Below are 25,487 nucleotides of genomic sequence, written 5' to 3' on the forward strand. Positions count from 1 at the left end.
TGAAGGTCTTAGACTGATAAGAGCATGAGAGCAAGGGGAAGGGAAGGCAACCAGACCTAAATTGATTTCTTGGTTCCATGAAGCACTACCAGCCAAACAACACAAATGCATTGCCTAATTATCCTCAGTGGAACTGGATATCTGGGCACTCTTACTGAAGCTCTAACTCAACAGACAAATCATTGAACACAATGATTTGCAACTGGCATAGCTTGGGCTGAGAGCTGCTTTCATTTAAGAGGACAGAAGTCATTTCGTACCAAAAGGAAAAGGAAGTTCTTGGTGCAGTTTCAGCATAGATGAGACAAGGTCAGCCCATAAAAGTCAGAAGACTTTAGATCATCACGCCAATCATGGATACTTTCCTAAGCTAGCCCTGAGCTCAGTTGTGGGGGTAGGGTAGGAGATGACAACCTCAGGTGGGAGTGACAGTGAATACATGTGTGCTTTTTTCACAAAATTGGTGCTTGGTGATCATATTTCTGCTCTCCTGACCACACAACACCTTTCAAATGTAGGTTCTCAATACTCAGTTAATGGATACATGAAATTTGTTAGAACTTTCTTTACCATTTTCACTTCAAACCTAAGATTATAGATAGGTGTAGTGCTTCCTCAGTTGGTGTTCTCAAATGGACCAAAAAGGTAGGAGAAATTGGAGGGAACAGAGAGCAGGGAGAAGGAGACGAAGAGAAAGAATGTGGGAAAGTGAAAAATAGGGAGAAAGAAGCAAGAGAGGGAAAAGGAGAGTATCAAACACAGGTCTTAGACCATGCAGTTAGTTAGTATCAGATCTGAGACTTGAACTCTAACTTCATCTGTGGACCTGCTTGCAAATGGAATTCCTCAAAGTTGGTATTTTCTTTAGTTGGTTAAAATAAAAAGTTCTTAGTGGGGACAAGAAAACAATAGTGATCCCTTTCAATTATGGGATATTAAATTTCAAAGTGCCTTCGTAAGCAGCAATCCATTCTTCTCACAATGGCAGGCCATCTCCCTCAGAGAGCTTGTTCTAGCTGAGTAGTTGTGCCTAAACCTGTATTTCCCTGCAGGGCAGGAAAAGACTTTCAAATCCCCTTTGCTTCTGGTCTCTTGGACCTATCTTAATATCACCGAGCCTCACCTTCTTTAACCCTTTGGGATAACCTGATTCTGACTCCATCTTGTCATTAGGTCATCAGCTGTTCTGACCATTAACGCCCTGGGCATTGAGAGTATCCTGAGAACTGGATGTTTTCAGAAGTAAAATGGTAAGTTAAAAATACTCAGGGCAGAACGAAAAGACCCTCTAGGAACGAAAAGACCCCCAAAGGATATTGCAATATCCCTTTGAAATAGAATAAGGAGTTAGTATTATTTCCATTTTATAGATAGTAGAACTGAATCCCAGGGATACAAAAGCACCAGTTCATCAGTATCCAGTGAGTTGCTGCCAAATGCAGGGCAAGTCTGTCAGTCTCCTTACTCCCATGAAAGATTCCACTGGCCCATATTGCTCCTAAATTTGACCTTGGACAAAATTTATCTGGTGTCTTTCCCCGCTCCGTCTCCACCATGCCTCAACTCCAGTCTACTATGTTGTTAAAACATGTCTTCTCAGTTTACCCTGACTCCTGAGAGGTCTTTTTGTTCTGTCATGAGCAACCCCACTGGGAAACACCCAGGTCTCAAGATGTTCCTGAATGAAGAGGACTTCCATGGGCTAACTTTTCTGGTTAGGAGAGTTGATGACCTGATGACAGGATGATTGAAAATCAGGTTGACCCAACGGGTGAAATAATGTGAAGCCTGATGATATTAAGATAGGTCCAAGAGACAAGAACCAAAGGGGGTTTGAAAGGTTTCTGTTGTCCTAAAAAAAGTAAATATTTGGGCATAATTGGGGTGCCAGAACAGACTTTCATTAACAGGAATTGCCTGACATTAATACAAAGCTCACAAACAGCACCTCTGACCTCAGGTACATAATTTGTCTGACTTAAACATAGCCTGTTCAACATGTGTTACCCTTTGGACTGTTTCTCTTGTTGGAAATGGACCTCTCTTCTTTTCTTAATCTGCCTAAAGAACTCCTACCCATTCTTTAAAACCTAACTCAAATGTTACCTTTTCTAGGGACCTTTCTTCCCCCTACTCCAAGTTGAGTGGGGAGTCCTTATTCTATAATCCCTTAATATCTTGTTCTTACCTCTATCACTGCAGTAGCTAAATTATCTTGAGCAATAGTTTCCTTACCAGTACAATGGAGATATTATTTAACATGTCCAAAACTGATGCCCTTACCTCCAAACCCCCGAAAAAAACTTGCTACATGCACAAATCTCAGCAAATCCATCTTTTCCATTGTTTAGGCCAAAACTTTGGAGTCAACGTTGATTTCTTTTTCCCACATCCAATTCATTAGCAAATGAAGCCCTCCCTACCTTCAAAATGTGATCAGAAATTGCTTACTTCACAGCCCCTTCATCATTGCTATCTCTGACTTGGATTCTTGCAAAAGCCTCCTCACTGATCTCCTTGTTCTGCCCTTGCCCCCACTACTTACTTTTGTTTTCAATTCAAAAGAATTTTAAAACATGAGTTATGTCATGTCACACCTCTGCTCAAAACTTTCCAGTGGCTCCCCATCCTTCTAGCAGAAAAGCTAAAGTTCTCACATTGCCTGCAAGTGCCTATGAAATCTGTGCCCACCCCTGAGAAAATGTCCTATTCTTGTCTCCTGCCATCACTTCACTCTAACCACACTGGCCTCCTTGACCTTCCTTGAACATATGAAATAGGCTCAGAGACTTTGTACTGGCAATTTCCACTGCCTGGAATGCTCTTCCTCCAGCTGTGCTCTTAGCTGACTCCCTCATTGCCTTCAGATCTGTGCCCAAAGGTCACCTTCTCAATGACAAACTCTGCCGGCTCTGTTCACAATAACCAATCAGCCACCTCAGCCAGCATCTTCTCTCTCTTTGGTTTAATTTTCCCCATAATTGTTGTCCTATCAGAAAAACTACATAATTTGCCCATATATTTGGTTTGCTGCTAGTCTCTTCCCATGTAAGGTGCATGCAGACTGCTTTGTTCTTTGCCACATTCCCAGTCCTGCAATGGTACTTGGTTCATAGGAGGTGCTCAATGAATTTGTTGTATAAATGAGTGACAACAGATCATAAAGTGGTATGAGAACTAAATGAGATAACATATGCAACAGAAGGAACAACCCCTTATTCCTGGTGATTCCCTGGGGTAGGAGGAGAATAGAAGAACAGATAGTTATTCTATGGGAGATCAGTAGGGAGAGGGAAGCCTACCTTAAATTGTTGCCTGCCCCCAATTAAAAAAAAAAAAACTAGTATGACTACAATTAAAAGTTTCTATGTGGTGTTTGTGCAACTAAAACCGGTGATCACAGAGAGAGGATCCTATCTAGGAGCCCATTTCTTACACCAGCATTAGCTCCGGAGAATCATCTTGCAAAAGAGGATGATAAAAAGAGGAACTAAAAATTCTCTATGTTATAACATGAAGGATGTCTCACTTTAGGGTTGGGTGGAACCTTGGAAGATGATGGTATCTTTATGAAAATGGTTTCCTATCTTATTGTTACTGTAGTATTATTTGTCCTTATGAGATGTGGGGTGTGTGTGTGTGTGTGTGTGTGTGTGTGTGTGTGAGAGAGAGAGAGAGAGAGAAAGAGAAAGAGAGAGAGAGAGAGAGAAAGGATCTGTTTGTGAATTCCTCTAGCAGGCCAGGAGACTGTTGCAAACATAAGTGATAATGAGAGAACAAACCTTCCTCCTGCACTGGTATAGCAATGTTGAAGAGTAGGTATTTTTGGTGCAAAGCCCACAGTGAATCTTCAGCTGGATCTCTCAGTAGGGTTACTCTAGATTGAAAACCCAGGCTTTAGGACACACATGTTACCATGGATAGTTGTGTCCCATGAATTGCACTGGGAGAAGCATCCTAAGAACAGAATAACCTTTGTGGAAAGGGAGAGAGATATTTCTAGTGAGGAGAGACTGAAAAAGCAGGCTTTCCTGCTTTTCCTCTGAAGAGAAAGAGAGGAAGTTAGACCTTCAGATTAAAAAGCAAGGGAGGCTGGGAATGATGGCTCACATCTGTAATCCCAGCACTTCAGGAGGCTGAGGCAGGTGGATCGCCTGAGGTCAGAAGTTCGAGAGCAGCCTGGCCAACATGTGAAACCCTGTCTCTAATAAAAATACAAAAATCAACTGGGCATGGTGGCACACACCTCTAGTTCCAGCTACTCAGGAGGCTGAGGCAGGGAGAATTGCTTGAACTGGGGAGCAGAGGCTGCAGTGAGCACAGATCACGCCACTGCACTCCAGCTTGGGCAACGGAGCAAGACTCTGTCCCAACTCAAAAAACAAACAAACAAACAAACAACAACAAAAAAAAACAAGCAAGCATCTAGGAACTTAAAAATTTTTTTATTTGTATTCTACAAACAGTCATAGCCAAGTTTAGGATTTTTTTTCTGCATTATAATTATCTCTAGATTATTCCCAAATATCAAACACTGATATGACATTCACTGTATCAAATGCTTCATATTGATTTCCTTATTTAATCTTTACTATTATCATTATTGTCCCCATTTTATAGACAAAAAATCAAAAGGCAGGGAGAAATTAAGTAACCTCTTACACAAATAGTAAGTGCCAGGGTCAGGGCAGGCTAGCTCCAGACTGGACACTTCTAACCTCTATGCTACGCTGCCTTCTCCATCAACTTTCTATTGCACACAGTCACCTTGTGTGAGTGGGAAGGAGGGGGTGAAGAAAAGAGGCACCCAGGGGCCACGTGGCCTCCCCCGCTGTGGTCAGTACAGTAGTAGCAGCAAGGCTACACAGCCAGATTAGCCTCTAGTCCTGGAGCCCCTGGCAGGGCTAGGGCTAGCATAGGAGCAAGAGACAGGGAGAAGAGTAGAAGCATCTCAGTGTGGCAGATCCAGGAGCATGACCCAAACTCCCCTTGTTCCAAATGCATTCAAGGAAGGAAACTCTTGATTTGAAAGAGGCACCCTCCAATGTGCCAATCATGTGCAATGGGTGAGATGCAATGGGTGGAACCATCTGAGGCTGCTGAATTTTTATAATTTTTGACCCACCGAAATGGCAATTTCACATGGTTCCATTTATATTTTAACTGTTAAATTTGATGACCTACTCACCTTCTACACTGCGTTCATTTTAGTGAGTAGAGAAGGTGCACTTTTCATGTCAGTGGCTCAGAGCTTTGTACAGTACCTGGCTCCTAGCACACGCTCATGAAATGCTTACAGAGTTGAACAAAATGCTCACCTATTTATTTCATGGGCATTATTCAAGCACTTGCTACTAGTTAATAAACTACAATAGCTTCATTAACTGTATACAGAACCACTGTGGGCTCTCAATAGGCTGGTTGGTTAGTTAGTTGAATTACTCTCCGAATATAGCTTTGACTTCTAGGATCCAGAAGTAAAATGGGAATTTTACTTCTGCACTGCACCTCTGTCCTACCTGTTGTGGCCTACCTGGAATGATTTCAAAGACAAACTTCCCAGCTTCTTCTGGGTTTGTGGCGATCTCCTTGATTGTACATCCTGGTAGATACATGCAGCCCTGAAAGATGAAAAGTCAGGCCTTAAGGATAAGCAGCAATTTAATATAAACTAAAATTGAGTTGGAGAACAGATAGGATAATGATGGGATGAGGAGGGGAGTAGGAGGATAGGGACATGGGAAGCTAGCCTCCCAGTTTTAATGGGGCCCCTTCTGCTACTCAGACCTTGGGCAAATCAAAGGGCAGCTATTCCAGAGCAAACCAGGTGCCTAGAGAAAGACAAGTTTCTGAGATAAGAATGAGCTAAGAGGGTGCCATCACCAACACTTGCCTCTTCCCACTTTTCCAAGGACCCAACTTGGTGGCCAAATGAGACACTTGGTCTTTGTGAAGCCAATGCTGAGGCTGGGGAGACCATACTACCTGCCAAGCTGCCAGAGGGGTTCAGGGAGGACTGAACCACTCAGGTGACCATTGGAGGGGATGGGGTATTGAGTAGAAGGTGCCCGCACCTTCACTAGCCACCTTGAATGTATTATTCATGTAGTCCTTCCAGCAGTCCTCCAAGCAAAGTATCATTATGTAAATTTTATAGGTGAAGAAAAGAGATCAGAAAGCTTCTGTAATCTACCCAAAGTCATAGAGCTAGTAAGTGCCAGAATAGTAGTTCATCTCAGAAGTCAGTCCAAAGCCAGTGCTCTTCACCATCAAAGCTGAGGTGGTGGGAAATGGTCCCACCACCAAGCCCAGATCTATGAAAGGGGACTGAGGGTTTAGTAGGATTTGTGACCTCTTATACACAGATATATTATCAGAAAAACAAGCCACTTCCACCATGTGTGTGCATGGTGCTTTATCACTTACAGTGCATTTCACTTGGATAATTCTTTTTTTTTTTTTTGAGATGGAGTCTCACTCTGTTGCCCAGGCTGTGATCTCAGCTCATTGCAACCTCTGCCTCCTCGGTTCAAGCAATTCTCCTGTCTCAGCCTCTTGAGTATCTGGTACTACAGGTGCCCACCACTGCGTCTGGCTAATTTTTTGTACTTTTTTTAGTGGAGATGGGGTTTCACAGTGTTAGCCAGGATGGTCTCGATCTCCTGACCTCATGATCCACCCACCTCAGCCTCCCAAAGTGCTGGGATTACAGGCGTGAGTGACCGTGCCTGGCCCACTTGAGATAATTAATTAGACCCCCACAACAGCTCCATATCCAGAGCACAGCAAGATTTATCACTGCCACTTTGCAGATGAGGAAACTGACACTTTGAATGTCTAAGTGACTGCACAAAGTGACATAGTTACTGTGACTGGATCTAGTTATTCATAATTTACACCTCGCTGGCTGTTGAAGGTAGCAGGCCTGATTCTGAGTTGAGTAAACACACGTGTCTTTGTTTCAAAACAAAGATGGAGACGATTGGTGGCAGAGAACACTATAAAGGCAAAAGAGTCTTAAGGAAATCTCAGAGGTAAGATCCACTGAGGAGCCTAAGAGAATAAATGTTTCTTGAGGATCTAGAAATAAAAATGCCTAAGACTGAGAGAAAACAAGACAAGAAGGAAGAGGAGGAGGAGGGGAAGGAACAGAAAGGGCAGGAGAAGGAAGAGGAGAAAGAACAAATGGAGGAGGAGAACGAGGATGAAAGATAAGGAAGGGGAGAAGGGGGAAGGGGAAGGAGGAGAAGAAAAAGAAAATCGGTCTAGAAAGTGGAATTCTGCAATTCCTCTACATTCCTCTAATTTTATTATTTAAAAATAACCTCCACCTACACAGTCCTCACCATCTTTAATAAATCACATCCATGCCTTCAGAAAAAATGACCCTGAGGTTGTGCTGCTGAGCTACTTTGGATGAGTTATGGCATCAGAATAAAAGGCCTTGTTGCTTTTAGACAGGATGGAGCACTGTCTGGTAAGGAGAGAAGGAAAGGGCAAACACAGAGGTGTCTGCCTCCCCTAAGTACCTCTCCAAACTGTCTTTTGATACCCAAAATCATTTCATCAGAAATCGTAACAATAAAATACTAAAAATATACATGCCATTTATTGAGCAGTCCCTAGGTGTCTGAGTCTATGCTAATTGCCCTGAATATATCAGCACATCTAATCTTCGTAAGAAGTCCAGGAGGGAAAGACTGTTATTCTTCCCCATTGGAGAAAGGAAGAAGTAAAGCTCAAGGAAGTTAATTAGCTGACCCAGGATCACAAAAGCTAGATAATAAGAAATCTACGATTCCAGCCTCAGTCAGTGTGATTCCAGAATTACAAATAAGGCTTTACTTACAAGTCCCACTTGCTGAGAGAAGTAACAATCAGAGTTAAACATGTTCACACCAAGGTGTAAATGACTAATTGCAGGCGCTTTCCTCGCACTCAGCATGAGAGCCTTGAACTTCATAAATGGCAAGAAGAAAGCAGGTAAGAGGAAGAGACACCAGTAGGGGTGAGGGTGGGGACACTGATGGGGAAGGAAGAATTGTTCCAGGAAGGGAAGGGCCCAAGTTGCCCAGAGCCACTTTCATGTACTTAGCAAGTTGACTGGGGTGGACTCTGTATAAAAGATGGAAGGACAGAAAGGTTTATGCAGGAGGCCACAAGTCCTTCCGCAGTAAAGCAATGGAGACAGCTGTGGCAGTGAGGTGCCAGAATACCCAGAATTCTCTAGCTATAACTTTTAAATCCAATTTGTAGTTCATCTACAAGTACATTTTAGCCCAACTCCTTGTTAAAGCATTTTTCAAAATGCTTATATTGGCTCATGAGAACTTAACTGTTAAATTTTAAGCCAGTTAAATACAGCTATTACTAAAATTTAAATTCTATAAGCTTACAATGAAATATTTTCTATTAAAAAGATGAAGATACTTAAATTTTACAACTTTCTGATTCTTTATTTTGCTATCATTTCTGCTGTTGTTGTTATTTCCATCTATTCTGTGTGGTGGAAATCCTATATAATGTGGTGCTATTGCATGTCTCTTCTCAACTCTGAGTTCAGTGGTATCATGTTGGTAGCTTGCATCAGTCATGATGGGAGTATCTGCTGCACAGAAATTAGCAAATGTTGCACTTCAATCAACTCTCCCATCAGAGGGCCGGTTGTTAACTATTTACCAGCACACTGCTGGTAGACAACCACTTGTGACGATGCCTCAGAAAACAGGCAGATGAGACAATGGGACCACGGGTCTACCCTACGACTAGGATTGTCTGAGACCATCATTGTAACAGAAACTTGAGGGCGATAAGCTGAGATTCTGTTTGAAACAATTTCCCTGACAAACAACTTTCTAGAATGGTTTATATAAAGCTAGTTCATGGACTTACACAGCCTTATACTGTTAAAACTGGACAGGATCTTTCTGAGAACTCAAAGAAAAAATGCACAGACTGCTTTCTATAGGGCCACAGGATTCTCCAAAAGCACATACAGGAAGGTCTATCATACACGGTTCCAAAATTTGTTTACATTCTCCTTTGTCGGATGCTAGGTCCAATGTTTCTCATTATAAATAGCATTGAATATTCTTATTATTTCTTTTGGAACTTAGTAGACCCAGAATTACTGTGTCTAAGGGTATGACAATTTTTTGGTGTTTAGTAAATCTGGCCAAATGACTTTCTAGAAAGGTTGTACCAACCAACACACACATCATCAGTGTATGTGAGGGCCCTTAGGCCTGATGTCTCCAAGATTATTGTGATGTTTCTGTTTTTTGGTATCTTGGGGGATAGAAAGTTTGTGTGCATTCTTTTTAAATTTACAATGATTACACTTTAATTATAAAAATATTTTTAAAGAAACATTAAAAATTGTATGTGTTAACCCCAGTATTCAGAGATAACCACGGTTAATACTTCTGTGTATGTCTTTCTAGGCCTTTTTCTATAAATACAGATTCATGCTTTTTTTTTTCAAGAATGGGATTAGTATATACATCATCTTCTGTTGTAAACTGCTTTTTAAAGACAGTAATGTTATGGACATTTTTCCATTTCAAAAAGTATTAATTAGGAGCATCAATGTCTGAATTGTATTTTATTGTATAGACATATAAATGTAGCCTAATATAAGTTAGCCCCTACCACTGGGCATTGTTGTCATATCACTAATATAAACAATGCTGTGGGGAATCTACTTAATTATTGTTTGTGATAATAGTATAAACATCAGCCCAAATTCCTAACAGTGGAAAATTATTAAATAAATTATAGAACATTCATATAATAGATTGTTTTGACATAATTAAGAATTACATTGTAGAATCATATTTAGTGTTGGGGCAAAATTCATGATATATTGTTAATTTTTTCATTAAATAATATTTATTATACTAATTTTGCATTTACGATAGATGAGTTCCTAAATACATAAGTATAGGGAAGGCTGAAAGTGGAGGGGATACAGGTGGCTATTTCTTACTGATGGGATTGTGAATAATTTTTAAAGCTTTTATAATCAAATGATACATATCAACATGTGGTAAAATACACTATTCTTTCTAAGAAATTATTATTTTATTCCTAAAGGTTTTTTCTATTTTTCATATCTGAAATGAGTGTTGGATTTTATCAATGCATTTTTCAGCCATCTATTGAAGGGTTGTGTGGTTTTGCTTACTTGACCTATTGATCCGATGTATTGTATCAATAGATTTCCTCAAAATAAATTATCCTTGTCATCCTAGAAGTGTTACCTAATTATCTCAGGCTAATTTAGTCCTGAGAAGGCTTTGGGTTTCTTCCTCCCAGAAGTAAAGAGGAGAAGCAAGAACCTTCAGATATTTATTTTACCCTTTGACATTAGTTTATGTTTTTACAAAAAGTTTTTTATACCTGCTTTATATAATTTGATCCTGTGACAAATACAGGCCAGGTGGTATTGTCTGATTTTATAAAAGAATAAAGAGGGGTCCAGAAAAATTAAATAATTACAGGGCCAAACAGTGGTGGAGCCAGGAAAAGAACACATCCCTTTATATAAAGTATCTCTCACCCTCTACACTTCATGGAAACACACTCAGCTGCCCCTTTCCTTGATTTGGGATGGCCAAAGCCTTACTGCCGTCTCCCTTACACTCTGCAGATAGGAGGACTTCCTCCATCATCTTAACATATCAACCGCCATCTTAGCCTGGAATTGCTTGGCTTTAATAAGGTCTGGGGTGTTTATAAAGAGAAGGAAGGCTGGTTACCATGCACAGAACACCAGGCAAGAGCCCCATCTGTGGTGGGGTCCCTGTGATCCTTCCCTGGCTTCTGCAGTGACAGACACTCCAGAGTTCAGAGCCCCTAAGTGGAGGAACTGGTTAACCAAGTCCTGCTGATGTGTAATGGATCCTCAAGCCTGCCCTTAAAGAAAACGGTCCTCTTCCAAAATGACCTTTTCATTTTGGTCCCATCCACCCCCAGTATCTACACACTTCTTGTCCTCGCCTTTCTCGGGATTTTGTTCTGGCTCCAGAAGGTCCTAGAGTCTGTCATCCCAAATAAGCTCCTTCTGGCCAAGCCCATACTTCCATCTCCACACACATGAGTTCTAGGTGGGTGACCAGCTGTGCTGGATGCCCTGAGACATCCAGTTTGCACCTGAGGTCCTGGGGTAATTGTTCAGAGCATCCTCTTTTATTCTCTCACACCACAATGGCCAAAAGAGCAATGAGGTTGGCCGAAGAGACCTAGGCCCAAGATTTAGGATTAAAGCCCATTCTCACAGCCTTATCCACTGCATCAGGAAATCCTGTTTGCTCTACTTTCAAAGTATATCCAGAAGCTGACCATCCTCCTCCAGCCCACAACTCCTACTGAGCCCCTAAACATCATAACCCCTTACCTAGATTACTTGCGTCTCCCCGGCTCTATTTTTGAGCACAGTAGCCACAGCTGTCTTTTTACAATTTAAACAAAAACTGTCACTCTCTGCTCAGAGCTCTGCAATGTCTCCCTGTGGCCCTCAGTGTGAATGCTCACGTCCTTACAGTGGCCTGCAGTGCCCCAGCAGTCTGTGCCCCTGACCCCTGACTACCCTCTTGCTTCTCAGACCTCATCCCCTCTGATTCCTACCTGCTGGTTCTGCTCCCACCACAGTGCCCTCCTTGCCATTCCGCAACCAGGCCAGACATGCTCCCTTCTCTGCCTGGAACACTCTTTCCCCAGAGATCTACCCAGCTTATTCCCTCTCCTCTTTAGTCTTGGCCCCAGTGTCACCCTCTTCATGAGGTCATTTGACCGTCCTTTTTAAAATTACATCTTCCCTTAACTCTTGACATCTGCTAGCTCATCCTATTTTTTCCTCATAGAACTAATCTTTTCTCTAACAAACTACATACTTTTCTTATTTGTTATGTTTATGTGTCTTTTCCTCCACATTCTAAGCTGCATATGGAAGAGATTTTTATCTGTTTTGCTCATAGTTTATTTCAAGTACCTAGAATGGTGTCTGGCATATAATAAACGCTCAATAAATACTTACTGAACAAACAAATCAATGAGTCCCAAAATCGTTTTTCCTGAACCCAAATCCACTCTCTCTGAGCCCTTGACTGAGTGTCACTACCATCACCGCCCTGTTGCCAGTCTTGACTTAGAGCCATGTGTAGGAAACTCCACAGTGCCCATCCTGGTGCTTCCTGGAGGACCACTCTGTCATCTTTGCAACTCAGTTTATGTATCTAGAAAATGGTGTAAAGGGAAAAGCAATTTCCTTTCCAATGGGTGTGTCTGGTCCTATTGAGAAGGCCCCTGTGAGTTTAAGTGCAATCCCAGTGGGCTCCAGGCCCGCCTCCTCCATGCCTTATGAACGGGACAAACAGCCTGGCTGGTACCTGGGGCTTCGTGTCCTCTTCGTCCTTGTAGTAGCAGAGCTGCTGAGCCCTCAGCACAAAGTACCTCTGCTGCCAGTTCTTCACGATGGACCTCTGCTTCTTCAGCCAGCCCATCTTGATGGGCCTCTCCAGCGGGTTGGGGGTGGACGATGGATGGAAGGCAGCCATCTGCTCGCCAGTCATCACACTCCTTGACCGAGCTATAGAGAGGAACAGACAGGCCGACTGACCGAGGGACATGGGGCAGTGAGCAAAGAGTGGGCGGAGAGGAGAGAGGAACCCCAGAGGGGGCTGAGAAGCGGGGGGACGACAACCAGGTCCAGTTCAGGGGTCTGGATCTGAGCCAGAGAAAGTCCCCCCCCGAGCCAGAGAAGCAGCCGAGGGGCCAGCTCCCGGTCAGGGCCAGGCCAAGAATAAAACCCAGGCTGCAGTCGGTGGCCCCGTGCACAGGCAGTCCGGCACCGCGGCGGGCCCCGTCATTCTGCAAACCGAAAGGTTGGCTGGAGCCTTCTGAAGAGGAAGTGGCCACAGCATCTGACAAAAGGTGCTTCCTTTTTCCTGCGTGGGAGTCAGTATCTGACAAGAGAGAGGAGAAAATAATGCCTCACTCTGAAGGCTCGGGGTGAGTCCCACGCAGCTGCAGAGGCCGCCGGAAGCTGCCTGGGCACTCTTCCACAGCGGCCGGCTAGAGGAGGGGCCACAAGACAGAAGCTGTTAGCTCCAACCTCGCTGTGGAATGCAGGCCTCCTCCAGCGGACCCCACTCAAACCCCAGCCCCCGGCCACAGGGCCAGCCTGCAGGGAGTTGGCACCTTCTGAATTCTCCTGCCCAGTGCCATTCTGTCCCCTGCCCACGGAGAGTATCCCAGCCCTTTATGCTGTACAAGGCGCTCACTGCTGCTGCCTTCCTATGACCTTTACAGTTAGGTTGTCACTGCCAATAGAACTCAGAAGCAGGATTTGAAGCCAGAGCCCCTTGAACCTGCTGCATGGTATATTTGGCTTTTGTTTTCACACAGGAGTTCTGCCTGTCATTCGATTAAGTCCAGCCTGTACCTCCACATCTTGTCTCCATGGTAACCCCCACCCAGGACCACGCTCTCCTTTCCTTCCCTCCGCAGCGCTCCATCTATCACCCTGGTCCCCATTCAACACTTCCTTCTGAGCCCCATCTTCCTTATTTCCCAGTCAGTTCAATGATGCCCTTGTCTCCTTGGCCTGTACTGCCCTCCACACTTGCTAATACCCAGTGTCTGCACCCCTCTCCTTCTGCCAAGTGTTGCTGGAGGAAGGCTCCATCTTCCAAACCCCTTTTTCAGCTTTTGTCCATCCCTGGACCACTCACGACACAGCTAAACTAAGCTATCAACTCTACTCTCAACCCATTTCATTTCATCTGATTGGAGACTAGTTCTACCTTTCCTGACTTTTTGACGGTGGATAAATTATGCTTCTCTGAGCCTCGGCTTCCTCACTTGCTAAATTAGGATAATAATACTTCCTTCTTTATGGAATTGTTGCAGAGATTAAACAAACATATGCAAACCACTTAGCACAGTCCCTGGTCAAAGGTAAGTATATGTTACTCTTACTGTTTTTATCAACAGATGACTTTACTTCCTACTAAAAGGATGGGGGTCATCACTGAGAGCTTCTTCAGCTTCCCTCTTCACTTCAAAATGTCATTCCATCATCAAGATTCCTCTCTTTCTTCTTTCCTATCTTTAATGCATTAAATTGCCAACATCTCCTCATTGATTTTGAAAAATACATTCAGGGGGTACACGTGCTGGTTTGTTACATGAGTCCATTGCATAATGGTGGGGATTGGGTTTCTAGTGTACCCATCACCCAAATATTGAACATTGTAACCAACAGGTAATTTTTCAATCCTCACCTACCTCCTGCCTTCCCCACTTTTGGAGTCCTCAGTGCCTATTATTCCCATATTTATGTCCATGTATACCTATTGTTTAGCTCCTACTTATAAATAAGAACATGGGATATTTGATTTTCTGTTTCTGAGTTAGTTAGGATAAATAGCCTCCAGCTCCATCCGTGTTGCTGCAAAGGACAGAATTTCATTCTTTCTCATCCTGTTATTTCTATCTCCTTCTACACCTGTGATTCTCAATTTTTATTTATAGTCATGGCATACTTTCAAACACCAGAGTTTTATATGGCATTACAGAGTCTTTCTGTAGCTATCTCCAATTGTATCTGGAGTTATCACCCTATTTCTACATTTCACCCTTAGGTCCAATATTGCTGTCTGAAGAGGACTCCACTGTAACTGGGCTCTCTTGACCCTCACAAGGGGTCTGAGTTCCCATAATATACCCTTATATATGGTTCCATCTGGCAGTCACTTCTTACCTCCCACCAGGGACCTGGTGAGGTCATACTAGGTTGTATCCCACGTTGCAAGACATATTTGATTCAGCTTCCCATTGGACAGACATCATCATAAGAGTGCTTATACTCAGATGTAGAAAAGGTAATTTGATATTTTGATGAAAATTTGGTAGCTTGCTTACAAAAGATTTGCTTTTTATCAGTGTGTCTTAGCAGCCCAGTTAAGAACTTTATCTGAGATCTTGCTCCTCAGTTACTTGCTATCTTCAAGGCCTTCTATCTGTAATTAAAGAGCAGCCAATGTGGGCTGATCACTTGCTCTAAGGCTGTGGAAATGATCCCAAAGGAACTACAGAAAGATTTTGGCAGAATACAATGGGGAGGAGGGAATTTGAAGGACTGTATACAGTTCTGTATCTCTGTAAGTCAGAGACTGTACCTTGCAAGGACTCTTACCCGTCCTAGAAAGAGGGCAGAGAGTAGGCAAAAATGAAAAAGATAGTTTACACACAAAACTTTTGGAGAAAATCGAAGAGTGAGGCATTCCAGCAGATGCAGAGGCATTCTCCCCCACATCAGTAGCCTCAGTGAAGTCCATCCCAGTGTGGCTTTTGTGACCATTCAACTGTAGCAACATCAGACATGACAGGGAGGACCCCCTTCTAGCAGTGGCATATGAGGAACCTTTACTTGGCTTCTGGGGTGATGCCATCAGATGGAGCCAACTCAGGAGTGGGGTGAAGTGCCACATGGTGGCTAGAAGGACTCAGGCCCCTTGGGCCACCCCCAGAGGACCACAGACATTATTAGGACCACAGTGGGGGTTAGGGGAAACTGAAGGTCTCCAACAGCATTGAAGAAGTGGGAAGGGGTTAGCAGAAGAGAAAAAGATACTACGGATTGGAAAGAATTCACTCAGCATAGAAGAAATTAGTTGCTGGTATTTTGTTCACAGTTCTGTGAAATTTTTCATGCTTTGTTTTGGCAAAAACAACTATAAGAAAAACAAACAAACAAAAAACCCTCCTAGGAGCACGTGTGCATTGCAGAATGACCTGGCAAAGGCAGGAGTAAGTGCGAGGATCTTATGTTCCCAGACCTGGCCAAGGGGACCTTTGATGCCCTTGTAGCAGAAAGGCAACCAGCTTGTCTGCTTACATATGAACAAGGCTCTGCCTGGCCATGTTTTATATCCATAAATGATACCACTCACTCTACATCCAACCAGTGTTTCTTTAGTGCCTGTTAACATCCCACCATAGTTGGTGTAACTATGGGCACTGGACCACCCATTACAAGTTAGAGAGTGGGGATAGCTCAGTACAAAGTTCCACACTGCTGGAATTAGGCCCAAACCCTGAGGGTAGGGAGACAGCTGGGGTCTCAGATGAGCTAGGGATTAAGCAGGAGCACTTTCCATCCCAAGTGCAGAGCCATCTCCCTCCTTAGCCCACAGTGTTGCTCACCAGCCAGGCCTAGCATGAGATGATTAAAATAGCAGAGAAGAAAGTCTGGGGGCCTTGAGTTTGTCTTGGTTTTGATTAACTTTCCTTGTTAGGTTCTTTGAACAATCTCTCTTCTTTGTGGGTGTGACTTGTTCCGGATAAAGTAAACAAAGAGATCTGTTACTATTAATGGAGCTGTTTCTCATAATGAAAATAATAACCATGATAAGCTTCACTTGTGAGCCAGTCATTGTACCCTGAGTGCACGTTCCCAGCCCTTCAGGAAGGAGGTCTGAACCAGGCTGAGCGTTGGAGAGGGGGCTGCAGGCAGACCAGGGCGGGGAAAGGTGGGAAGGCAGTTGCTCAGTGTTTACAGAACACCCTGGGGCAAGTGAGAAATGAGGGCCTCAATAAGGTTAGAAACCTCACCTTATTCTAGTAGAGAGAGGATGAGCAAGCCCCTAGCACTGCATTGTCTAGTACAGTAGCCACTAACCATAAGTGGCTGCGTACATTCAAATGAATTAAATAGGTTACATTAAGTTAAAATTGAGTTCCTCCGTCCTACTAGCCATGTTTTAAGTACTCAGTAAGCCTGTGTGTTTCATGGCTACAGTACCAGACAACAGATAGAGAACATTTCCACTATCACAGAAAGTTCTGCTGGTCAGCACTTCCCAGAACCTGAGTGCTATCATTACAAAGCGTGGGGTGGAAATGGGCCATAAAGGTGAGGCAGCATTTTATCAAATAGAGAAATCAAGCTGGAGGGCCCAGAGAAGAAGATGCTTTAGATGACAGAGTGAGGCATTCAACTTGATTAGAGAGGTAGTAGGGAGCTATTTCATATTCCTGAGCAAGAGAGGCCCATGATAAAATATAGTTGTATGACTGGACTGTTGGTGCTGAATTTTAGTCTGCAGCTGTGAGAGAGTACTGGAAAGGAAAGAAGAGAAATAGAAGAAGTGCCACATGCCTAGGGATGTTGTTTCTGCTGTAGAAGTTAGCTGCTTTTTGCCCCAAGATGGGGCAAAAGAAAATTAAAGAAGGAAGTATGAACAGAGAAGTCAGCTGAGAAACGTTATCACTTCCTTTCTTCATCTTCTGCCGCTGAACCCTCAAAATAATCTGCTCTCATTTCTCACTTAGTCTAGATTCTACTTTGGATGTAAATGTGTGGGTGAGGCGTGAATAGTTCTTTCAGAGCTGGGGAAACAATTTCAGGTATTTTCCCAGTATGCTGATATGAGCCGTGCATTAGTTTGGGAACCATGTTTAAGTGGATTTGAAAAGGGAGTAGAATTTGCATGGCTTCCCCCAGCCCTTTTTTCTGAGCTGTAGACCCATCCATCCAGCTTCCTAACACACCTCCATGAGAATGTCAAGCTCATCATGCTTACCACCTCATCAAACTTACCACCTTTCCCCTTCTCACCTCTACCATTCCTCTGGCTAACACTGACACATACGCCCAAACCTGCTTTACCTCCGCTGGTCTCTCTGATGTACTTGAGTGACGTTCTCCCAGCCAACCAATCAACACAGAAGGCTGCCTGTTCCTTATATTCATCACTGACAGCATTGCTTATGACGTGAGCCTTCTAAGACAGAATTCTGATCATGTTACTTTCCTGCCTAAAAGCCTCTGATGACCCCCTACACCTCCCTCTTAAAAGATGAAGGCTAAACTACCATGGAGTTGGAGTCCTTTGTGGCTTTTTCTGCTGCATTTCCTGCTCTTTCTCCATACCCATCCTGCTCTTTATCCAGGACAGTATGCTATTCTTTCTGCTGGAATGTCCTCCCCACCCTCCCCCACCTACATCCAATTTGACCTCTTGGAAAACTCTTACTTATCCTTCAAGAATCCCTTCAGGCCCCGCTTCGTGTGAGAAGCCTTCCTGGCCCTGCCAGACTTAGTTGCTCCCTGGCTCTGGACCCTTGTCAGTGGAGACACATGTGTATCGTAGCCTTTATCACCTTGCTTGGTACTTTTTTCCTTTCCTGTATTCCCTCTCCACTTGCACTCTAAGAAGACAGGGGTACTGCCTTGATGTTTGGCCTTGCTCATCCTTGTATCCTGCACCTAACACAGTGCCTAACAGAGAGAAGGAAGGAGAAAGTAGCAGAAGTGCACAGGCTTCTACATACGCAGCCTTCGGTAAGCCGTATTCTATCTCTGAGGGCCAGTTTCCTCCTCTGTAAAGCTGTGATAATAACATGTATCTTATGAGGTGATAAATCCATAGGGATTAGTAAGGATAAGTGGACAGGTCCCAGCCAGTGCCTACTTCTTAAAACATAGACATTAAATGAAAGCTATTATTATTAACATTATTATTATAGTATGGACTCAATTTTATTCTAAGTGAGAGAAAAGAAAGAGAATATTATGGAGGGGAGGGATGAAAAGAGGGAGAGAGATGGAATAGAGGGAGATTGGCTGGACATTGCACAACATCCCAAGTGCAAAGCCAGAAGCCTGGATTAGGATGGACGAGGAAACAATATGAGAGGCTAATATTGAGAGGACTCAACCACCTGCTGAACAAGGAGGAGCAGGAGACAAAGATTTTTGTGAGGTTTGGGGTTTGAGTGGCTCAGGTAAGGTAGCCTTCCCCATTCATTCATTCATTCATTCAAGATTGAGGACTTGACATGCACTAGAACCATTTCGGGTCCTGAGGATATGAGATCAGCCAGACACAGCCCTGATGGATCTGGGAGACCCATTCATGGAAGCAAGGAAGGAAATCAGAGAACAAGGCCAGTTTGAACAGGCAGGTGAGTCCAGGTCTGGACATGATAAAGTGTGAGCGTGGACTGAGAGCTTCAACTTTCCCAAGAGTTTTGGTTTTGATAAGTAAGGCTTATGAAATAAGAAAGAGATTAGGAGGAGAAAAGGGGTGCAAGTGAAAGCCAGAAGATTTGAGTGACATGAAAATCTCAGACCAGAAAAGTTATTTGCACAGACATTCAGTAACCAAAGAAAAGATGGCATAGAGGAAACCAGCACAGGGAAGCATTTCTAACTTGAGGCTATGGGGATAAACCGAGATGCAAAACAGAAAAGGGTGCTGTTTTCCTTGGGATTTTTAGTAAAGCTCCACACTTCCTAGAAAAGCATCTGGCAATTGAGGCATCTTGATAAATATTTGCTGAATTAATAAAATAAATGTTTTAGAACGAAATATGAGCCACCATGCAGGCATTTTGTATTTGCAAGAAATATTGGCCAATTTACCTATTGGCGGGATTTCTGGATATGTTCACTGTATCCACTTGAGCAGAGTGGCCGATGGAAGATATAATCCCGATCTAACAATAATGAATATCAATAGTTACTTATGTATTGAGTACTTACCACGAGCCAGCCACAGTGCAAGCACTTTATACAGCTGTGTCATTTAATGCTCATGCTCTTTATGTAAGTACCATACTGTCACCCTCATTTTTCAGACCAGGAACCAAAGCTCACAGAGGTGAAATGATCTGCTCCAGTTAACAACTAGAAATATGATTTCAAAGCCCAATATCCATATCTAAGCCACAGCCCAGAAAGGAGCATGTATTCCTGTGGTGAAGACAGGCATCCACATTGGAGATGGAATCCATGTCTAGTAATTCACAGGGTTAAAGAACCCAGAGTGAAGTGGACAGGAGAGACCATACCACCCTTCACTGAGCTGGGAACAAAGCCACTACTCCTAACCTATCATGTGAAGCAGCTGCCTCAGCCCCACCCATTTTGCCTCTAGATTGTGCACAAACAATTTTGTGCTATTTCCGCCAGTGTATGCTCTGCAAGGCTCAGCAGGCCTCGAAAACACAGTGACAGAGAAATGGTACTGAAACCTCAAGCCCACCACTGAGGCTGTGCTGACACCCCAACAAGAAAACGGACATATTAGGCAATCCTGCCACGTCTTACCAGCTGCTACCCAAGCTCATGTGGAGAGACCTAGGGATTCTGAGCAAGGCCCCACATGGCCAAGGCATAGGAGGGAGAGAGAGTGATCTAAGCTACCGTGGGCCCGCAGTCAGGCCCACACCACAGCTGAGGAGGGAGCCGACTGGGGAGCTCTCTGAAACAGCAGACCTGGCATCGCTACCACCTGAAAATGATAAACAGATTCATACGTCCCTGCCCACACCCCGCACACATACACACATGCAACGCCCCTGCCACATTCACACACACCTACATGCAGACCCCCCACCTATCCTGTTATCGGACTGCGGGACAACGGCCCTCAGTTTCCACCCAGAAGGAAATTAGGATATTTGACTTCAGAAACTTCAGGCTCACTTTCTGTCTTCAAAGCAAACGCCCCCCCCACCCCCCACCATTGAAAAGCACCCATCATTCTTTTGAGTTTCGTTTTTAACTTTAGTATGAAAAGCATTGCCCCTTCAAAAGGCATCTTTACTGTCAGACTGATGACAGCAAAGGAGCCTTCTCTCTGTACCCTGAAATTAAACCACATGGGTCTTCCCAGGGCACTCACCCTTGAGACAAATTTGTATAACCTAATTCATAGAAATATCTGAAAGTCGTTCCCTAAATGCCTGCCTCAATACTCCGGAATTGGGCAGATTTAATTTTCCCATGTTCTATGGATTCTAGAAATGCCCTTTATTGTTTGACAAGTGACTATGTCAACCTAAAGGAAAAGAATCTGCTTTGGAAAGGGGCTTGGCACCAATAGCTATGTCTTCTGCAGGAAGAGATAAAAAATGCTGTCTTGGTAGCAATATGAGACAGAGGGAGAGAAATTACCTGTGTGTGTGAGAGAGAGAGAGAAAGAGAGACGGAGAGAGAATGACAGAGAGTGAGAACAAGAGAGAGAGAGAAGGGCAGAGAGAGAGGAGTACTGGCTTTCTGTTTCTTCTTTCTTATCAGCAGCTCTGGAAACCTGAGCCAGCAACAAATATTGCAAGGTTTTTTTGCACTCCAGCAAATTTGTTTCACCTAGGGTGCCTCTCCAGGGCCACCCCTCCAGTGTTCATGTTTTGTGGCTTTCGTGTTTCTTAGGAATTTGGAGTGCAGTTGCCTCTTGTGGGTCTGTATGTCTCCATCAGTTGCAACACCTTACCCGGCCCTCTCCGCCTATCTCTGCATAACAGGAAGCCACGTGTAATAACAAGAAGCTTGCGGAATTATGAACATTTCCTACTGAACACTGCCCCAGAGCTGCCTCTTCCTCAGCACAAGGCAAAGTAGAGATTTGGCAATCAGAGGGCAAATTTTCTCTGTAGAAAATTCTTTGACACTGTAGCTGGTTAACTGCATATGCAAGCTACCTGCTTTCCCAGGCAAGAGTGTAAGGAAGAACAATTCTTAGCAGGTAGGACTGCAGGATAATTAGTGCAGTAAGCTCTGCCCAACACCCTAGTGGTGTGTTAAATTAGGAAGAGCAATCGAAGTACTGACCCCTCCATTGCCAAAGCTAGTCATTTATTTTAGGTAAGAGGTTTTGGTTCACTGGTCACTAGCATTCATAAATAAATAAGTGCATTAGGATGCTTGAAATATTTGTATTGCATAAGCGTGGATGAATTATATGGCCTGAGTAATTCACAGGAATGACCCTTCCAGGGCAATGCTCAAGTACTGGCAACTACCATCAAGCACTGGTCCTTGAGGAGGCTACAAGCCATTACAGCCTAACAGACTTCACTCCAGTCAGTTTCTGGGGCCTCTACATGTCTTAGGGAACAGTGATTTTAAACTTTAACTCTACTGAGAGTTAAAGTGACCAGTGAATAATACTAGCAGTGGGGTGGGCCCAGGAAACAAGTCATAATATGTTTCTCCTATTCTACAACCTGATAAAAAGATTCCATTAAAAACTGAGACAATTTGATCATGGATAAAGGATAGATGATACCAATGAATTATTAACTAGTTTTGTTAGGCATGATCAGGGCAATGTGGCTAGAAAATAAAATTTCCATATTTTTAAGGATGCATACTTAAGCATGGGGAAAATGTGTCTGGGATTTGTTTTAAAATATCTTAGCATAAAAGGGAATAAAAGAAAAAGAAAGGGATAGATAAAACAATGTGACAAAATATTCTGTTGAACTTCAGTAGTGGGTCTACATGGGGGTTCATTACATTTTCTCTGTTGATGTTTGGAATGTTGATATAATAAATGATCTTTTTAAATATTTTATTAGGCTTAAAAATAAATTCAATAGGCTTGTTGGGGTTTTTTTTTTTACATGTCAGCTATTGCTCTAAACTTCAACTTGTCTATTTTCCAAGGTCTGCATTTCAGACCTGTTACTCCTCAGAGCACAGTGGAATGACACTGCACAGATGTTATACCACTTACGTACGCATTCCCTCCCAGACAGATCCGCCTCCATACCCCTGCACTGTCACTTTATCAGCTGATGAATGGGAAGAACTGAGGGATTACTGAGGCTGCCAGTATGGATAGTATTCCTATAAAGTCAGCTTTTACCCCAACACTTACTGGCAGAGAGAAAGAAAGGGCAGCAGAAACTGGAGGGAACCCGAGGGTGGTCTGTGAGGGAACTCAGGAAGGAATGACCACCTAGAATTCTCGGTGACCTCATGGCAAGAGCTTCCATTTCCAAATTTCCATTAAAATGAGAAAGGGACTAGCTCAATAATAACAAGGGGAGATCTAAAATGAATGTAAAAGTAAAGAAGGATTCTATCTGCATGCCATTTAGGGGGAAGAGGGATTTCTGCAAGATGTAGGATAGGCAAGGCTAAACTGAAGAAAGCTGTTGGTCCCCCAACTCAATGCATATGGAACAGCCTGCCCCAGACGGAGTGGAAAGGGCCCAAGAAAATCCTGCACTAACAACGCCTAGAGAGAAGCAGCAGCAGCATGGAGGCAGGGAACAGATGGAGACCTGAGAGCTCCTTCCAAGTGCGCACAGAGGTCTGGCTGGGGCATGTTATTTCCAGTTGACCCTGGGTGCCCAAAGTCAGGCCAGACAAAAAGTAACAGCTCTGTCCTGCTGGCTCCTCAACCGGGTCACAATACCAGTGAGAACAGAGGGTGCCTTTCCAACTAACCTGGAGCTACACAAGAAGAAAAACAAGAAGAAAATGAACTTTCTTTCAACAGAGAGGGTAGCTACCCTCCCTTAACCCCTTAACTGGATGCGTCTTAAAAAGTTACACATAAGCTTGCCATAGCACCCAGCAATTCCACTCCTGGGAATCTATTCAGGGGATGTGAAGGCACATGTCCATAACAGTTTTCGTATGTGAATGTTTCTAGCAGTATTATAGACGATGGTCAAAACTGAAAACAATCCAGAAGCCACCAACAGGTAACTGGATAAACAAAATGTGGGAAAGCCAAACAGCGCAATACTACTCGGCAACACCAAGGAGCAAAGGACTGATTCATGCCACACAGTGAACCTCAAAAACATTCAGCTAAGTGAAAGAACGTGAATACAAAAGACAACAAATTATGTGAGCCTGTGCATAAGAAATATCCAGAAAAGGCAATTCTACAGAGACAGTGGTTGCCAGGACTGAGGGTGAGAGCAGGGATTGATTGCAAAATGGCTGGAGAGAACTTTTTGGGGTAATAAAAATGTCCTAAAACTGGACTATGGTAATCATCACACAACTCTGTAAATTTACCAAAAATCATTGAATTGTACACTTACAATGAAGGAATTTTATGGCATATAAATTACACCTCAATAAAGTTTTTAAAAGAAAGATTAGAAACTAAATAATATATATAACTGCCATACACACAAAAAAACCCACCATGGAAACAGTGAAGAGTAGAACAGTCTCTGCATACAAAAAATAAGAATAATTTTCTACACTTTTTATGCAGTGAAACATGCCAGAAACTCTGCAGAGTTAGAGATTTTTGCCTGTTTTGTCACTCAAATGTCTGGAATATTCCAGGAATGCAAGAATACTTCAATATTTAAAAAACTAGTAAATGGTTTAGCCCACCAATAATTTAAAAAGTCCTATGTTTTCAAAGATTATGAACTTGCTTTTGATAAATTCAACATTAGTTTATATTAAATGTTAGGTATAAAGAACAGAAGATCACATTGTTAGGTGTTAAAGAGTATCTCAAACCGAAAAAAGGGGAGGGGAGAATTGAAGGAATGCTCTATATTGCTGAAAATTCAACTACAGAAAATTGGAAGAATTAAACATTTTTAGGATTCAGGCCAAATATCTGCTTGGTGTTTTAACTGTATATGGAAAAATGATGAAGTACAGCAGAGAATCTTCAAAGAAACAGAAAATGACGCAGCAGGAAATTTCTGATACTTCTACTGTGTCATATAATTGAGAGCTGTGAAGTTTATGAAAATTTTCACTGCAGTGACACTTTGCAATTTTGTGATTTTTTAGAGTTTGATAAAGAAAGCATTCTAAAATTCATGAAAGATGATCAAATACAAAAAAGCCAACATCATTGTCTTGGTTACAGCTAGTGACTTGTGAAAAAGTATTGAAATTTTACTTTTTCATAAAATTGTATTATTTATCAGCATTTCTATCAACTTTGGGCTACACTTCATGATACTTGAGTAAGGCTTTGCAGAATGCAGTATTTTCCCTGTGATTCAGCCACTGACATCTGGTAGTTCTGTTTCCTCTTCAAAGCTGTCAAACATTATCAGCCGCCTGAAAAATGCGTTAGGGGGTTTCCCTTTTATCACCCAAGGTCCTCACAAAAATGTCAGGACTTATTTTGTATGTATCTGTGAGCAACTGTAGTGTTTCTGTCTGACCTGGACTTTCTTGGCCCACACACTAGCCTCTGCTTGACATTTCTTTTTGGCTGGCCACTCCTTCACAGTTCTTATGGAAGAACTAGAAGAACACCATTTTTGTTTCTTTTTTCTTTTTCTGTTTGTTTTTAGCCAATAGTCACTGAAGGACCAACTAAGCTTTTGTGCAAAGGCTGAAGAAGCAGGAACCAGAGATGCACAAACAGGAGGTAAAAGAAGGAGAACCATGAGGGGGTGACTCAACAGGCTAACACCAGGACCCCAGGATGCAGTCCTAATTCCAAATCCCTCTGGCTTAGCACATCTAATAGCATACGAGATCTTTTGAAGATGAAAAATGAGTTGTAAAATTTGACTTGGGCTATTTTTCTCCAATTATAACTTGTGTGATTTGATTTATTTTTTCCCAATTATTTTTATTGCAGTAAAACACACATAAAATTTACTATCTTAACTATTTTTGATTGTACAGTTCAGTAATATTAAGTACATTCACATTATTGCACAACCATCACCATCCATTTTCAGAA

General features: G+C 42.9%; 1 protein-coding gene across 2 annotated transcripts in view; it reads right to left on the reverse strand.

The window, feature by feature from the left end:
* ARHGAP25 (Rho GTPase activating protein 25) overlaps nucleotides 1-25,487 on the reverse strand; it is a 92,381-nt gene that overhangs the window by 39,437 nt on the left and 27,457 nt on the right. For both annotated transcript variants that reach the window (XM_054475778.2, XM_054475777.2), the window contains exons 2-3: nucleotides 12,390-12,589; nucleotides 5,534-5,621 (exon numbers count right to left, since the gene is read on the reverse strand). In XM_054475778.2, the coding sequence (XP_054331753.1) occupies nucleotides 5,534-5,621; nucleotides 12,390-12,589 (288 nt within the window). The remainder of the gene's footprint in view (nucleotides 1-5,533; nucleotides 5,622-12,389; nucleotides 12,590-25,487) is intronic.

This window comes from Pongo pygmaeus, chromosome 12, assembly GCF_028885625.2.
Source record: "Pongo pygmaeus isolate AG05252 chromosome 12, NHGRI_mPonPyg2-v2.0_pri, whole genome shotgun sequence".
NCBI lineage: Eukaryota > Metazoa > Chordata > Mammalia > Primates > Hominidae > Pongo > Pongo pygmaeus.